This window comes from Ptychodera flava, chromosome 6, assembly GCF_041260155.1.
Source record: "Ptychodera flava strain L36383 chromosome 6, AS_Pfla_20210202, whole genome shotgun sequence".
Classification (NCBI taxonomy): domain Eukaryota; kingdom Metazoa; phylum Hemichordata; class Enteropneusta; family Ptychoderidae; genus Ptychodera; species Ptychodera flava.
In genome coordinates, this window is record NC_091933.1 from 13,754,909 (window position 1) to 13,773,173 (window position 18,265).

The 18,265-nt window shown below is 39.4% G+C and overlaps 1 protein-coding gene across 1 annotated transcript in view; it reads right to left on the reverse strand.

The window, feature by feature from the left end:
* LOC139134893 (uncharacterized) overlaps window positions 1–17,659 on the reverse strand; it is a 28,440-nt gene extending 10,781 nt beyond the window's left edge. The window contains exons 1-5 of the mRNA XM_070701976.1: window positions 17,300–17,659; window positions 2,264–2,576; window positions 1,740–1,817; window positions 570–712; window positions 182–252 (exon numbers count right to left, since the gene is read on the reverse strand). Coding sequence (XP_070558077.1) covers window positions 182–252; window positions 570–712; window positions 1,740–1,817; window positions 2,264–2,576; window positions 17,300–17,323 — 629 coding nt within the window. The 5' untranslated portion in view covers window positions 17,324–17,659. The remainder of the gene's footprint in view (window positions 1–181; window positions 253–569; window positions 713–1,739; window positions 1,818–2,263; window positions 2,577–17,299) is intronic.
* Window positions 17,660–18,265: the final 606 nt, after the last annotated feature.

The following is an 18,265-nucleotide window of genomic DNA, read 5'->3' on the forward strand; positions in this document are numbered from 1 at the left end:
ATATATATATATATATATATATATATAAAAAATAGTGATTATGTGTGGAGTGTGTGTGTTCAGTGTATGTAAATATCCACACGTTGTGTATCTGTATGGCTGTGTGTGTGTACTCCAAGTATTGCAAATGGCAATTTGACATTTAATAGTGAATATAATTAACATGAATTTGGACACTTACTCAAACCTTATCACTTCTGAACCGTTGTATGTATCTCCGTAATCATCACTCTCTCCGTACACAAGGTCAAGCTATTTAGGAATAATCACGATAAGCGATTGATTAGCATTTGCAGTAACGCCATGCACTACAGTTTGACAATTTATGAAGTTGTGTTGTTATGACAGCAATATGAGCATTTTTGAATGGCTTTACATCGCACTGAATCATAAAATTCACTAACATACTGGCAATATACTTTGAAACGCAACAAAAATTCTTATTCGAAATCACCATTACATTAGCAATGACAAACAAGAAGAATTTCTCAATTCATAGTTTACACTGAATGCCTTACTAAAATGTCAATTTTTTATATGTATCGATCATGTTCGGCTATTTTACTTACTGTTGTCGTAACGTTTGTGGCTAATTCTTGATATGCATCGGAAGATGGATTATCAAGATCATCATCCCATTTAGATGAAGTAATGGTCATTCTGCCATCAAACGTTCTAGCCTGTTGTATCGGTACTGCTGTTGACATGAAAACTGACCAGAAAGTGAAAATCAAGAAGAGTAAGTAATAGTATGTAATGAACGAAAGGTAAAAGATTATTATTTAAGCAATAATGTACCCCGTCTCGCACCACAATTGACGAAAGAAAGCTATACGACATAATATTAAGGCTAAGCCGAGTACATTATGGAAGGCAAAGTTTGCTTGAGTCCATTATGAGCCGGGAGGGGGGACATTATTGCCATTATTTTATTTTATTTTTTGCTATGCCAGGTTTAACGTTGTAGATGTGAGAATATTTTGGGCCACAAGGGGCCAGAATACTGGATAATAAGGATACATTATCTGTAATAATCTGGGCAATGACGTCACAAAAGTCACTGGTATTGACATCGTTGTAATATAATTCGATATAATTCGAAACAGTCTCGAGATCCATGTTCTTAAAATGAGAAGTCAATTTTGACAAATTCTTACATTCAGTACTATCAAACCGAGGTGACTTACATGTGAATTCACAGGATAAAATATTTATAAGCGTAAGATAGAAAAATGCTGAAAAATGTCGGTCCAACAAAGAACCAAAATAAACTACTGAAGTCTTTTATCGTCTATGGCGTGCCCAGTAACATTAATCAGAAACATAACAATATGTAGCATATATAATCAATATTTCTAACTGCAATCAATAACATTCTCTGCTCTTTGTGTTGATTTACAACAGATTCAGTACGCTTACATTGCAAAAACATACTGTAACAAAGCAAGTAGATAAATTAATCTAAAATTGTCATTTTCTGACATCGCAATTGAAGTCGTATCACAACATCTCTGACGTCACTGGAGAAATTTAACGCTTGTTGGTAAGCTAGTTTGCACAAGCCTATTGATACATTCGATGAAATTTGTCACTAGTCATTATAGCAAAGATTGTAACCACCTTGTATTCTGTTGTATTGACGTGGTGTTATCGTATGTATGTTGTCAGAAAAAATAATCACTTTGACGTGCGTAGGTGACGGGCTTATGCAGCACCATCAACGACAAGAATGTCCTTACCTGTTGTTTTTAGAGTTGTCGTAAGTGGTGCCGTCGTTGTCGCATTTCCAACATCCTCTGCCGTGCTACCAGTGAGAACTGGAACAAAACGTTTCTAATGGATGAAATTTGACTTAACTTGACGTAACTGCAATCCACTATAATGGTACATTTCTTTCACTTTCTTGCCACCTCATCTTCTTCTGTTCGTCTCAGTATATACAGTTTTGTTGTTCGTTTGTTTGTCCCGCTACATGGCCATCAGTATATTTCTGTCAAACTTTGTCATTTCTCATCTCCAAGCAAAGCCTGGTAATTTACCAGTGATTTTCTTTTTTTAATTTGGCCCACTTACAACAAAAACTTATCAATCAGCACTTTTTTCAACCATTTTTGACATATAACACAAGTATTAATGAATGAAAACATACTTCAGAAGGATACCTGCAAACTATACGAATCACTCAAATGTAACGGTGTAAATCTGTTTTTACACGCGTACATCGTGCATACATACGCTATACAATGTCAAAGTCTAGACTTACGTATAACGCAGGGAATGGCGACAATGAGAAACACGACTAGGACCGTTGCCGTGATAATCCACGCTATTGCCATGCGCTTAGTCTGCTTCTTATAGGAATCTGTATCTTGCCCTTTTTTCCACTCCTGTAACTCGCTCAGGGAAGTCCACCCCGTCCCGTCAAATGCCTTAATGTCCTCATTGAATCCATTAGTTTGTAAAGGTTCATTGTCTTCGATGTCGACTTCAACTGTGTTGTCATCGGTTAGATATGACGGGTTTTGATACCACATACCACTGCTTCTCGCTTTTCCGCCATTTTCCTTCAACATATCCTGTGAATGCAAAAGAGGGGGATAACGATATAACATTATAATGCACCTTTTGTGATTTGGACATTTCTTCGTCTTGCTGGTGATTTCATATTTCGTCGAACAAACCAGACATTATAACAATAATAAGAAAGAACGCATACTACCAAATATCTCCTTACTCATTCAATCGCTGCCGCAATTATGGTAGTATTTAAGTGAAACGTTTCGCACTTTTCTATTATGCTCACCGCTTGGCGATTCTACGATGACTGTATCAGTGGCGCCTACACTGATTAACTGACAATTGCCGATACACAGGCTTTTCGGCCTAATTTTTATCGTTTTGTTTTTATTATATGTAACCCAAAGTCGTTCTTTCCATCGACAACGCTAATTGATGTAGCAGACGAATTCCATCTAAATTGATTTATAAAACACCGTGTGTAGTATAGGTAATACAACCGGTCTGGGTTGAAGTGTGACACATTGCTGAAATGACGTACAAAGTCAACGAAATGATTTGTTGAATTTATTTATAGAGTTTATAATCACGTGATCAGCTAATAGTGGAGTGTATCACACCATTGAATACAAACACACGAATTCGTTGATGACTGGCGCTAACATCGCAAAAACGCACGAGACAAAATTCGTGAATGTTACAGATGTTGATATTTACAATAATTGCAACAGCCCGTATATAACTATGATATAGTTCCACATCTCGTACTTCTGCCGTGACAGGGTCAGGCACTTTGAAAGAAAAATACAAAGCACAAATGTGTCCAATATCTCATATCCTGGCAACAGGTAGTAATTGTATGATCATTTGCCAATGGTACGAATTGAGACCATGCATAAAGGAGGCACAGGCCGGTCCTCTCGAACTGTACAGGATATATTGCTATGACTTCAAGCTGAACATTACGGCCATGTACCGTGTAATCCCGTGCATTCAACTGTCATTGAAAACGACAAAGTTTTGGTATTTTCTGCAGACCAACTACAAAAGTAAAAAAAATATCTAAGAGGCAGCTCTTCAAATTATTTAAACCCTACTTTGTTGCGTCAGGGGCCTATCATACTAATTTTAACAAAGGTGGGGGCGCTACACCGAGCCACAACCTTCCAGGTGGTGCCACTTTCATGATGTTTTCATCAAAAGCGGTGACGGGGATTTCCAGCAATCTTATTAATGATGAAGATGACGGACGATAAGAGGCGATTACGTCGAAACGATACAGCTTTATCTGTCTACAGAAATTTATTCCGACATGGAATAAATGTCGTTTATTCGGACATAATTATGACATTGTGATATCAAGCAACCCCGAGTCAATGTCAAAATCACGCGTGATTACAAAGCAATGTTTGAACCGTGGAAACATCTCTGCATCATGAGAAAGAGCTTGTTGATATACCTGTCCGTAAATGTGACGTATGCGGCTGTGACGTAATGTCCTTGATTCGCTACGCGGATGTAAAATATGATAGAATATTGAAATCACGACGTCATATATGTTTCATGGCTTCTTACCAATTCATGCTGCCATCAATTAAACTGTTAAATTTTTCTCTTTATTTGCCGAGTCCTCTGTATTTTTTTATTACCTACATGTATACCTCTCTTCTCTCTCTACTCTGTTTCAATTTGTAAATGTCTCTTACTTGATCCTTCTTTAATAGAGTTCTTACCAATGCTTGTTGCATCCGAGAGCATATACTTTAAATGTTCGAAAATTCGACATAGAGCTGTACGGTACATACTTGAGTGACTAAGTTTGGTTCAATGTTGGCTATTCAAACCACGGGGGGTGGGATGGGGGTTAATCACAGCTTGCATACCATGCCTCTGTAAACTACGTCATCTGTCATTACATGTGCACCGTGATCGAGCATTCGTAAGTACCAATCGGTTGATGAAATGGCTGAAAGAAGTACCGTGATAGGGCAAAATGGATGAAAAACCTGGCTTTTGGATTATCTTCTCAAAAAAAGATGTTCAGCGGAGTGTTTGGTGTTTATGGTCTATTCTCTTTATCCATGATTCTATGATATTGAATTCCTTGTCACTGCGAGCTAATGTAGTGGTCAAGACAAATAAATATTTGAACAGTGGAATTTATTCATGTTGTAATGAAATGGCGAGAACGATGTCAATTTATGATCTTGACAAATTATGTAGTGAAGAGTCTGCATGGTGTGTAATTCATGTCAGAATTGCATCGTTCTGATGTTCGAATCTTTAGACTTTTATCTAGTGCGCATGTTCCTGGTTTTGCGGCATCATTGGGGAAAATCAAATTTGCGAAAGTAGAAGTGTTATTTCCGGGAACAATTCTGTATTTTTGTTGAAGTAATTCACCAAAAATTCAGTTTTCAGGCGTCTTCCCTATAAACTATCCTGTCACCTTGAGCAATGCTTACACTTCTCTTGATCCAAGATTCTGTCGGAGTTGTGACATCACTTCTCCAACTGTCGTCAAAACCCAAGTTTGAACACTACTTATATAGAAGGTTCTCTATCTTTGATAGATTGTGTTGAACTTGATCTATTTCCTAATAAATGTATATTCGTTCATACTTGTGGATCTGACCCTTGAAATATGGTTGTTCGTGATTGAAGACAATAGCGCGCATTATTCAGTAGAGTTCGCATATTTACTAAGTGATCGACCGCCCATTGCTTATTGATAAAATTCCAGAAAAGCCGTGATCGCTAGCTCGCCGACCGATGTTGCTTCTCACCCAACAACAATCGAGTACGTTGTCTTGTAACAGGTCTGCTCTGAAACAGTCAATGATAAACAAGAGAGCTGACTCGGGATTTGACTTACTGATTGCTGGCAAACCGGTGCGACCCTGTGCTGTGGCCATTCGTAGGGCGTGGAAGAATGTGATCAATGTTGCGATAAAAACGTTTTTACAGAGAAAAGATAATCTCTTTAGTATTACTTTGTTCTCAACGATATTTAACGACTGGAATTTAAATTATTTTACTTTTTGATATTATGATCAAGACTGGCTATCCGGACGATCTAAAAGCGTCGCTTTAGACAGGCAGTAAACACCGAAAATACAGACTATAACTTTCGTATAATCCTCGAAATTGGCGCGACAATTAATATTTCAGTCTTCTCAGTTTGCATTACAATGACGGCGTCATTCCAGCAACCAGCCGTCTAGCTCAGAAACTTACTAGAAATAATGAGAACAAATCACCCTGCAATGGCGCCGTCATTGTAATGAAAATTTGGGAAGCGTGAATTATTAATTTTAGCGCTAATTTTGAGGATTGTCACACACAGATTGCGATCAACAATTCGCAGGCGATCTGAAGAGTAAATCAAAATTCGTAGTCGAGTGTACCAGGCGCCAAATGTAAAATAATTATTTTACACATTAGAAGAACATATTCATACGAAAAGGGTGTATTTGCATGCATTTATCAATAAAAATAAACTACTATAGCATAAGTATAAATAAATCAATACAGACATAAGTAAATACATATATGAGTGAAAAAACATACATATATGTGAACCAATTCACACTAGACATGAAGACAGACACATACATACATACGTGCATACGTACGTGCATACATACATACATACGTACGTGCATACATACATACATACATACATACATATATACATACATACATACATACATACATACATACATACATACATACATACATACATACATACATACATACATACATACATACATACATACATACATACATACATACATGCACTCACGCACGCACATACATACATACATACATACATACATACATACATACATACATACATACATACATACATACATACATACATATACACACATACAGGATCGAAAAGTTTACATGAGGGGAACGAAGTACGCATGCGTATATCCAGTCGCACACACACACACACTCACACACACACACACACTGCTACTCGGAAAAGTTTACATGAGGGGGAACGAAATACGCATGCGTATATCTACTCGCACACACACACTGCTCTGAAAAGTTTACATGAGGGGGAACGAAGTACGCATGCGTATATCCACTCGCACACACACACACTTACACACACACACACACACACACACACACAACAAACACAACACACACATTGCTACTCTCTCTGAGATACACACACTGACGCGACGATCTGCAGGCCCGGAAGTGCCACACCGGGGAGCTCACTCCTAACTCGGACTCTACGTACCTCGCGGCGTCGAAGGCTAGTGACGATGACAAAGATGTGCGACACTTTTTCTCTTTCTTGCCTTTGTGTCGTGAGTCGGGTTCGTACAGGGCTTTACACAGTGGTAAAGTGGTAGCCGTCTGAGTAATACTACACTGCTTAGAGGCCCCGTAAGGGTTTCTGACTTAATGGTACCTGCCATGCCGGCGAAGTTCTGCTGGGGTTAACGGCCCAACCCAGGCCAATAAAACACTGGGAGTCGTGTATTACAGCTCTCTGCCATTCGGCTTATATTCTTTAATGGTTAAATACAGCATTCAACAGGAACAACAGCAACAGCTTACTGGAACTAAAGCAACAGCTTTACTGCTAAACTCTCTGCTCTCTAAACTCTCTGCTTAGGGGAGAACCATTTGATTTCTGGGGGGGGGTATGGAGGATTTTGAGAAAAAAAAATTTGTCGCCAGGTGAGATAGAAGAAAAAAAAAATTGATCCTGTCATGGCCTGAGAAAAAAAAAAATTGTCATAACAGACAGAAGTGAAAAAAAAATTGTCACAATGCACCAGAAATTAGCAAAATTTGGAAACCCTATTCTCATGTATTCTTTGCCGGCGCGCCGCCATAGGCGGCGCAAATATTTTTACCACAAGTAATTCTTATGTTTTTTTCCCAGCACTTATGATATAAGCATGCACTACATAGGTCTACTTTACACCTCAGTACACTCAATGTTTTCCTTCCCTTTTCTGACCCAAGAAATCATATTTCAGGATTTCTGTTGCAATATCTCAATGGCATAGGCACTATCTAAAGGGGACTTTTTGACTTCTGTAAATTGTGAAAATTTTAAAACACAAGACAGGAGTCAATAAACTAGTGTTAAAATCAATATATTATTCTCTCAATATAAATATATTAGGAAGATGTACAAGTTGACAATGAAAAATTGAGGAACAACAAATATAATGAAATACAAGGGAGGGGGTCACTAAAAAAATTGAAAACTTCAGGGGGGCGTTACTCAAAATGTGGAGAGGAAGAAGGGGGCGGGGTTACTCAATTTTTTTTTGGCGAAATAAATTGAAACACATCTCAGATTGCACCATTGCACACATCCATTTCTCAAAATTTTCAATGCGAGAGGAGGGCACCCCCTCTCGTGCTCTCCTCCCCCCTTGGGTCTTCTGACAGTTTTACTGGTAAAAGACAAATTTAAAATACCTGTCGGATTGCACTACACACTGCACCGTGGCGCACATCAATTTCTCAAAATTTTCACAGGATCTAGGACAAAACTGAACTGTTGTGAATTCATCCTTTATTATCACAGAAACATGTTCTCATTTACCTCAGTTCAATGACCATTTTGACAGTTAACATACCATATTCATGTTTTTTTCATTAGAAGCTGGCAGCTGGAGAAATGACACAAGAAGGTCACAGATTTTCCGTTCCTGTATATTTATTTATCTTCAGTCTCTGGCAAACAGAACTGTTTTTCACAAATTGTATTGTCATTGTTTGGTTGTTGAATATTGTGACACAAACACTGATCATGCAAAAAACGTAAAAAAATATTGTAGTGTTCAATGTCATTTTCAAACAGTTTTACAGAGTGCAAAATAACCTTAAAGTCCTCTCAGATTGCACCATTAAACACATCAATTTCCCAAAATTTCCAATACGAGAGGGGGAACCCCCTCTCGTGCTCTCCCCCTTGGGGTGTTCTAACAGTTTCACTTAGTAAAAAATTAAAAAACACCTCTCAGATTGCATCAGACTGCATCATTGCACACATCAATATCTTAAAATTTCCATGCAAGATAGGGAAAAGCCCCTGTGACACTTTCCCCCTCAGCCTCTCGCGTGTTCTCCCCCTGTACTTGCAAATTCTGCCCGATCAGATATCCTAGTGAAAACTCTGTCTTCAAAATTTCTGAGTTTCAGGCCGTAAATAATGACGGCTCCCTTATATACAACGCATCACAAACTTGATGACAAAGAAAAAAAAATTTGCATTGCTACTCCATTTGAAAAAAAAAAATTGATGCAGCTCTGACAGTAGAAAAAAAAATTGCTGTCACTGTGAACAAAAAAAAATTTGCTCCCATACCCATTTCCTCATACCCCCCAAAAAAATCAAATGGTTCTCCCCTTACTTTACTCAGGATCGTACGTAGTTCCACTCAGCAGGAATGAATGTCTGGAATGCCAAGTATGCCCACTGGAACTAGACAGCAACGGAGTACGGAGAACTGGAATTTTCAAACTAATATTAAGAGCCACTGTATTTTCTAATAAACTCATTTTCACGCCTACGACATTTTAGTGCCTGATGTACAAGGCAGTGGTATTTTTTTACGAATTTTCATTAGTTCTACGCGTGAATTTTTTGATCGAAAAATTGATGCTTTGTAAAGTTTGGTCAAACATCAAATGTATTCACTTTTCCCCGGACGTTTTTTGATGAAAGTCATATGGTCAACCCGGTCAATGTAGTATCATTCGACTCTTAATGGTACGAAATGTGTCAAACTGTCATCCGACCCTATCGACCCCTAGCGTTTTCACGTAATGGGGCTTTCTTTTTCTGCCTACTTTTAGTGATTTTCTAAAATGTGGACGCCTTATGTAAACATAGCCAGGCCGTCAGGCCTGCAGTTGAGGACCGGGGCAGCAGGTCACCTCGACCCCTGTCCGTTTCGACCCAAGTAATTCACACCCTCTTGTCGTTGTTTGTGGTCAAATCAATCCCGGTGACTTAGTCACTTCGACCTCAGTCAGTTTTCATGTTACATGTACCTGACAACGTTTTACTGAGTACATTATGCAACTTGTTTCTGTGAGAGAAACTGCTGGCTTCGCTACAACAATCCACGGGGTAGCTGTGATATCGCAGCGGTACTTGTGGCGTGTCGAACGCGCTCGGGTCATTGGTTTGGGGTCATCGCCACAGTCCCTGTGGCGATGACCCCAATGACTCGATCGCGTTCGCCACGAGTACCGCTGCGATATCACAGCTATCCACGGGGCTGTGAACACTCTGATACTTGTGGGAGGCCTGGGTACCCCGGCCCCATTGTCATTTACTGACTGGGGAACGTGTCTCACTGAAGTACGGATGGATAAAGCATGCCATTTACTGATTTTTGGAAATAAAGCATTCGTCATTATCGCAATTGCTTGCCATATGCGGCAAGATTGGATGAGCGAGGCCGGTCCGCTCGCCTTGGTGTCTTGACGCCAAATGAGCCTATTTCCGGTTTAGGCGTTGGGCTTACAGCAATGCATTATAGGATATCTTCCAGGGCGGCGTGGATCAGTGTGTGTGTGTGTGTGCGAGTAGATATACGCATGCGTATTTCGTTCCCCCTCATGTAAACTTTTCAGAGCAGTGTGTGTGTGTGCGAGTAGATATACGCATGCGTATTTCGTTCCCCCTCATGTAAACTTTTCCGAGTAGCAGTGTGTGTGTGTGCGAGTGGATATACGCAAGCGTACTTCGTTCCCCTCATGTAAACTTTTCGATCCTGTATGTGTGTATATGTATGTATGTATATATGTATGTATGTATGTAGTGTATGTATGTATGTATGTATGTATGTATGTATATGAGTGTGTGGGTTTGTGTGTATGTGCGTGCGTGCGTACATGAGTGCATATGGGCTATGTATGTATGTATGTATGTATGTGCGTGCGTGCGTGCATGAGTGCATATGGGCTTGTGTATGTATGTATGTATGTATGTATGTATGTATGTATGTATGTATGTATGTATGTATGTATGTATGTGCGTGCGTGCGTGAGTGCATGTATGTATGTATGTATGTATGTATGTATGTATGTATGTATGTATGTATGTATGTATGTATGTATGTATGTATGTATGTATGTATGTATGCACGTACGTATGTATGTATGTATGTATGCACGTACGTATGCACGTATGTATGTATATGTCTGTCTTCATAGGTCTTGTGTGAATTGGTTCACATATATGTATGTTTTTCACTCATATATGTATTTACTTATGTCTGTATTGATTTATTTATACTTATGCTATAGTAGTTTTTTATTGATAAATGCATGCAAATACACCCTTTTCGTATGAATATGTTTCTTCTAATGTGTAAAAAATTATTTCACATTTGGCGCCTGGTACGAGTGCCAATGCAATATGACTTTAGATGAGCATCCGCTAACTGTGTTCACAGTGAGCATAAGCTCCGAACAAAGAAACAAGTTTGCCAAGTTTGCTTGCTTGTTTGCTTGCTTGCTTGAAAAAAGATTTTGTCGTTTATTTTCACTTTTCACTCTGCGTCACTGGCATAATGATTTAAATAATTTACCTCTACCCTTTTCATGACTGCAGAAGTAGTCTTGGTTTAAATCGCACCAACCAAAATGCACTTATAAAACATCATACCGAGTTTCGCACGAGAAATAATAGCAATGCTGTCGAACAGTTTATTCGTATTCGAGTGAGATTGGCTGACCTGTTAAATAGCTAGAGATAACGGAATATTATAAGATCACTCAGAATGACTGCAAACAATCCAAGATCCTCCAGTAATGCACTATGTCAGTCAATGATTAATAAAAATGATTGCCGGAGATGAGATACATTTTTTTTGCACAATTTGTTCTCTATTGGGTCTCTAAATCCAGATTTTATTCAATTTATTGATGCAGTGACATAGACTTATCTAATTTGAATGCAATGAAGCGTTTGATACCAAGCCCACTTGGGGCATATCGCGATAAAATAACTTAACCCGACTATTGAGTAATCTTGATCAATCAAGTAGAATTCTTCTGCCAATCTCTACAAGATCTAAAGAAGGTCGATCATCTGTAGGTATGCTAGACATTGTCAAAGTTTTCTATTATCTCTATTCATGAATATTATCCATTAACGAATAAAATACCGTGTTATGCGATGTTGACGATACAAAAATGACTCAATTCATACTTTTGTAATTATTTATCATTCGTGACTCAACACGAAGCCCACGATGATGTTAGTTCAGGCAGCGCGTTGACCCATGTCCAAGGGCCTACCAACAAAACTGTTATTGCAAAAAAAGAAAAACGTACTGTTCGTAAGCGAAGTCTTGGCCGGCGAACACAAGAGGCTATATATAAGATAGGAAGTGGACAAGTATACGCTTAGAAACTTTCTGTAAATGGATAAAAATATTATACTCAATTAATTTCAAATAACTATTTCTGAACTGGCCTGCAGAGAGGTTACTGTGTGAGTCAGTGCCTAGGCTGGGCAATACTTGTTTGAATTCTTATAGCGAATATTGCATTTCCCAGACATCAGCACACGCAAACGCTGCTTCAAACCATTATTTTTATTAATCCAGTAAATTCAAATTCACATTGGTCGGGACGTGACGTGTGACTTTGGACGAGAGCCAATCAACGGCCGGTAAATATGTGCCATTTAAGACAAGGAATCTTGAAGGCGGCTGTGGCATATTGTCTGCGTGTTGTAATAAATCATCGACTGATTACGTTGTCTGGTAAAACTCATGGTAACGTGTAAGGATCAAAGCTATATCGCAAAAAATGGAAAGTTCTCATTCCAACGAAGGATATGACTATATGTAAAACTGGAGATTGCGATTTAATAACAGATGGTTTGTGTATCGAGTTCAAAATGAGTAAAAATGTAAGATCGGCGGTGGAGATCAACAGGTGGTTGCTGGATTTAGGCACTAGTCCGTCCGCAACCTGATACGGATCAACCTGTGACTTTATGTCAAATTTCAGTCGCCGAAATGACGCCAGCTTGTCTATGGCGTAATATGTCGTTGTTCTATATGTCAGCTTTAGTTTTTGTGGTAGAATGGGTCTTTCTGGGACCAGTGCTAGTCCTGAAATTGTCTGAATAGATCTACTATTATCAAAGAAGAAATAGGATCTGTGGACCAGAAAGAAGCTACAATCACCGACTTATCACGTGTTGGGGAAAACAAATCCAAAGATTGAATAGTATATCAACATGATACTGAAATGTTTTCCACTATTAATAATCTCATTCAATTTCAGTGGTGAAACTCACTTTGTGGTGATTTACATACAACTGTGCTGGTCTTTTTAGCATTCGTTTAGATGTCTTGTTGTCTAAACGAAACGCATTTTATATCATCGAATTTCTTTCCGTTTACGTATTGTTGCCCGATTGGTATGCATTGTATATCATAATATTTCAACCCGTAACCGCGTAACTGTTATCCTCAGCGAGTAGCACATGGAATTTATATTGTGTGTTCCTGGGTTTGATTGACTTTCATCAAACAGAGATTATGAATCGCAATTCGAAGAATCGGTGTTTCATTGAAAATCTGATTCACAACACCGTTTCCTTGAGCCAACCTATATGTACTGTGGACTGTGTTGACGCCCTTGAGAATTCGCAGAGCATTATTAAACGCAGACCCTTCCAGAAAGAATGTGACGTAACAGGAAACGTCATTGTTCAACCGTGGCTGACGCTCAGTTGCTCTTTTTTACAGTTCAGCAGTTTTCGCTGTGCAGTCATGAACACGTTCAAATAACAATGATGAAGGTAACTGACCTTTTATGCCCACAGAAATCTCACTCGCTTGATTAAGGGCATCATAACAATCTAGCTCAGACCAAAAGTTGCGCTCAGTATAATGCAGTCATTTTAGCAAAAACGACTTAAAAATGACTCGGAGCATTCGCTGGAATTAAACTGTTTTCATTTCGACTCTTTTCACGTTAGATATCAAAAGTCGTTCGTGATTAGGTATGGACACTCCACTTATTGTAACTTGATCCGATTTAGGTCAAACGATATTCGATTTGATACCGTGTTGCCCTGACCTTTGAAACTTCCTCTGACAGAGCGGTGACAGGGCACCTACGACAGGAGCGTACCACGGTGGATGTGTGTCATCCAGAACCAGCGTATTTCAAATTACACTGAAATTACTTCACGTTTTAACGACATTGTGCATCGAGGATTATAACTACGTGAGAACTACCCAACATCCTCAACAAGAAATTATTCTATGTAAAGAAATCTGTTTATCAACTAAGTAAGCAGTGAATGGTTTTTACAAGGTGATCGTTAGATTGTTGAGAGATGACCCGGACTGATATGAGAAAGGGGAAATTTTACAGGTGCTGATGCCGTCATTACAATGAGAATAAGGTTACCCTGACTCCCAAATGCGTCTAAATTTCACTTTCACTTTCTTGTTATTGGAAGTTTTGCTTTAACTGTTTGAAAACGATTTTTTTCTGACACAAGACTTGCTTCGTGGGAGGAAAATAGGCAAAATGTGGGGGGAAATGGTTCTTTCTGCAGATACAGCGTGGTTATAGTGGAATGAGGAAATGAAAGCATGGACACGCAGAGACTGGTATATTTAACCTTAAAGTTAGTGTAAAACCACGTCAATCATCAGACCATTACGCGTATATGTCTAGCATACAGTTACGAAAGTCACTGAGATAATATTTTTTGTGCTATTCGTTGTGCTATTATTGTGCAAGAGTGCTGTGAATTGTGCTTTGGTAACAGAAAAATGCGATTTGTGCTATCGTAACAGAATACTGTGAATATAGTGCTATTGTAAATTCGTGTCGTGAATTGTGCTATGGTACAGGGTACTATGGGAACCGGTGAAAACTTCGTTTATTCCACGGGTTTCAAGCTGGGTCTACATAAGCTGCAGTCAAGACAAATAGTGTAAAGAGACCTAATATCTGTGCCCGAGGACCGTCCTATCCCTACAAATCTTTTGCTCAATGTGGCTTCATATTACAGTGATGCCGATGACGACATCAACGACGATAAAAGATGGTGATCGACTGTCAGTAGTTGGCAAGTGCGATTTGCATGACTGTGCAGTTTTTCAAGTAGTTGATTTTGTCGTCTGCCTCGGAAGAAACGTCACTCACCCCAGTGTTACGGAGCAAACTCATTCGACTCGCGGATCTGGTCATAACTTTGAAATGTTGATCCAACGGTTAAATTTAGTCGTCAACAGACAGATTCGGTATGATTTATCATAAAGCATATTTGCGCTATGGCTGTCTGTAGTAGGCAAACAACTGTAACGGCGCAGCTTCCTGGATTCAGATTCAGTCCCGGATTTAGACCAAAGCTGTTCAACCCTTCATTACCATGTCGACCACATAAAACAACTGCAGTTAATGCGACCTTCCCTTACTGTGACGTCGCACCTTCATCATTGCCTAGTGATATGACTTATTTGTCACTCGTACAGATATCAGCTGGGCGGTAATATTTTATTTATCGCAAATGACGTCATGATGAATTTTGACGATATTTTCCACACAAATCGTTCATGACGATGAATCGAGTGTTACGAATATTGTAGTGATAATTATAATGGTCAACATTCTCTCTGTTACTGAAACAGCAAAGTCAGATTACGGATTGTAAAATGACAGACCATGGAATAAAATGTGAATTACGAGACTCCAACATGTACGGGCTGAAATCGTTCAGAGAGAATGGCAAATTATTTGGGATATTTCATACATCGTTGACATTTTACTGGTTGTCGTGAGAAACTCTTGCGTACTGGCCATTTTGGCCTTTTGAAGTTTGTAATCATAACTCTAAATTTAAAAGAGTGTCGTTTGAAAGACCCGGAAAGTCAACAATACAGTGAACCAAAGCAAGGATGCTGGTATCTTATCTCAACAATAGACTGGTATCTGAGAGCAATGTCGAAACCCTATTTGATATCAAGTTAGGGTCGACTCTTTACAAGATATCGACTTCTTTTGAATAAGTGTAGACTGTAGAAGAGGTCAAGGGCTTCTCCATGCTGAATGTCTGGGTAGTCATGTGACGCCAACCTTCTGTACGAAACCCATCAATTTTCAAGTGGGAAATGGCGGCCCTTTACGACTCTCGAATTTAAGCAAGGCATTATGAAAACGCACATCTGCTCTGACGAAAATAACACGCCCTGTGCAATCAAATTACTGATATCCTTTGCTTTCTTACAATATTTTTGTGGGATCGTAACAATTTGTCCCAATCTGACAGAGTTCAAGAAATCGGTTTTCGGATAACGTAATCGAATAGGAAGTGACCAAAAAACACGATAAATTTTGAAGTACACGTGCGATGTTCCCAAAGGCAAACATTGCGCAGACGAAATACATAGATATGACGATGTCAACGGAACGAAATTTGGATCAGATGTATGATGCAAATTTTCGACTATCGAGTGGATAGGGAGTGTTGTTTCGGTTCCTAAATCTGCAGGAAAACACATGTGCAACTTTAAATTTTAACATTTTCAGATGTAAAGTTAGGGTATATGCTAAACATTGCGTATTCGTCTTAGGCCTTACAAGGGTGTTTATATAGTTTTGAAATGGGCGACCGGAGTAAAACGCTGACCTGTGTTTACGTTTACACCAGCCTTGCCTCGAGGCATACAGGTCGGAAATCTTAATTGATCGTTGATAAAAAAGACTATCACGTTACCCTGGCGTGTCGATTTTACCTGGAGTAAATGCTTTAATCATGGCAATCTAAATGCAACCATCAGATATTAGAGTCACGCCTAGAAATAAAGTCAAGCATAAACATACCACGAATTCCTCAGACACGAGAAGGATTATTGCGAAATACAGCTGCAGGAAAAAACGAAATTTCTGAGACGGGTTTTTTACTAGATTTAGGGCATACTCCCCTATGTCAGCGGACTAGCGAATAGAACGCAAGCTGTGTGAAGTGATTTTTATAATCTTGCCCGTAATTCATTTATCATCTACGAAATAGGAAGACGAATGGGGTAACAATAGAAGCCACCAATTTGAACCCATTTCTTGGTTACTCCGGATTTTGAAGTATGTGAACCACCTTTTTTTTCAAATCCGGGTTGGGGAGGAGTTGTAGTCAAACTTCACGAGCTGTTCCGATTTACAGTTGGCCCCTGCGTAGAACGACAATATGAGACAAAAAGGCCATGGTTCAGCCCAATAAAACTAGCTTTACAACCACTTGGTCAATGGAACTTATATCTGTTAATTTACAGGTGCATGCCCCTTCCCAACTTTCGATAGAAGATCACATATATGTGTAGGACGCCAAGTATCCCTCATGGTCTCAAAGAAGCCCTTCAAGTGCAGGCCTTGGTGAGTAAATCAGATTGAATCTGGCATGTAAGTAACTGTACTCGGCAGTTCCGTCGGCAAAAAGAACAACGCTACAAATTGTGATCACGCACTTTATAGTCACAGGCGCTTTGCCCGTAGCGTCGCGAATCCATATCACATAGGGATTCGCGAAGCGACGGGCCAAGCGTCTGTGGGCAAAGTCAGATGAACTGACGCATATCGGTTTTCTGCGTCACGTTAAAACTAAAAGGGCACTCACTGTGTGAGACTTCACGTAGCCCACGCGAGCGTTCCTGCTATCTTGGAACTAAATCACATGCCCGGAACATTCGATTTTTGAAAAAAAAAGTGTTGAAATGTTCAATAATACAAAACTATTGTTACTTACATCTGGATTGTATCGGGCGGCCATGACGACGCTCTGGTGTCTTTGGTGTTGAAGTAACTTTATATGTCCACAATTACAGAAACCTTTCACGACCACGACGGACCTGTTGCTTCTGACTCAAAGGCGGACCTCACTTGAAACACTTGCACGGCAGCTCCGTGACGTAAATGAGCACAAGTAATATGAATCAACAGGTTTCGGAATTTCGCCCAACGCCCTGTGGACCTTGGTCACACCTTAAGCGGACAAGTTTACCTCCACCTATTTCTATGGAAACAGAACTAGAAGTGAAATACACGTAGTTCGATCGTTGAACCCGGTACTACAGCCTCGCCTGTGTTAAGCAGTCAAACCATTTTTCATTGGCTAGACAACTGACGTTGGGGTCAATAGGGTCGGCGATGCTGGGGTCGGTACAAGTTGTCATGGTAGCTGAGCAAGGCTGCGTAATTTGAGAAATTCGTGGTAAACGTGCCCTGTGAATGGATCGACCGAAATCAATACGACTGACATTGAAATGTCACAGGTTTAGGTAAACTTAAGAACACCTAACAGAAATATCGGATTATGCCAAAATTTTCGACCACATTGTAAATAATATTCATAATTCAGCGCGTAGCAAAGTTAATGGTTGACGGATGTGTGCAAACAAGCTCGCCTACTAGTTTTGTGTGCAAATACTAAATGGCATTGCACGCGAATGGCATTGAAGAAACCAAAACTACGCCCTCAACGAACGACAGGAAATATTTTAACCGATGTTTGCCGACGTCTTCGGGAGATGTAGTACTTTGTCGTCAAATTCAAACTGATTTATCGGTATCTGAAGTAAACCTTACTGAGACACTGAGTTAACATATGCAAACTTTTATTTTATTGAAGAAATCCTGTATTTTTATGATAATATCTTTCTTGACAATACAATGTAGGAATCACAAGGGCTCAGACCACTATTCACACCCATCA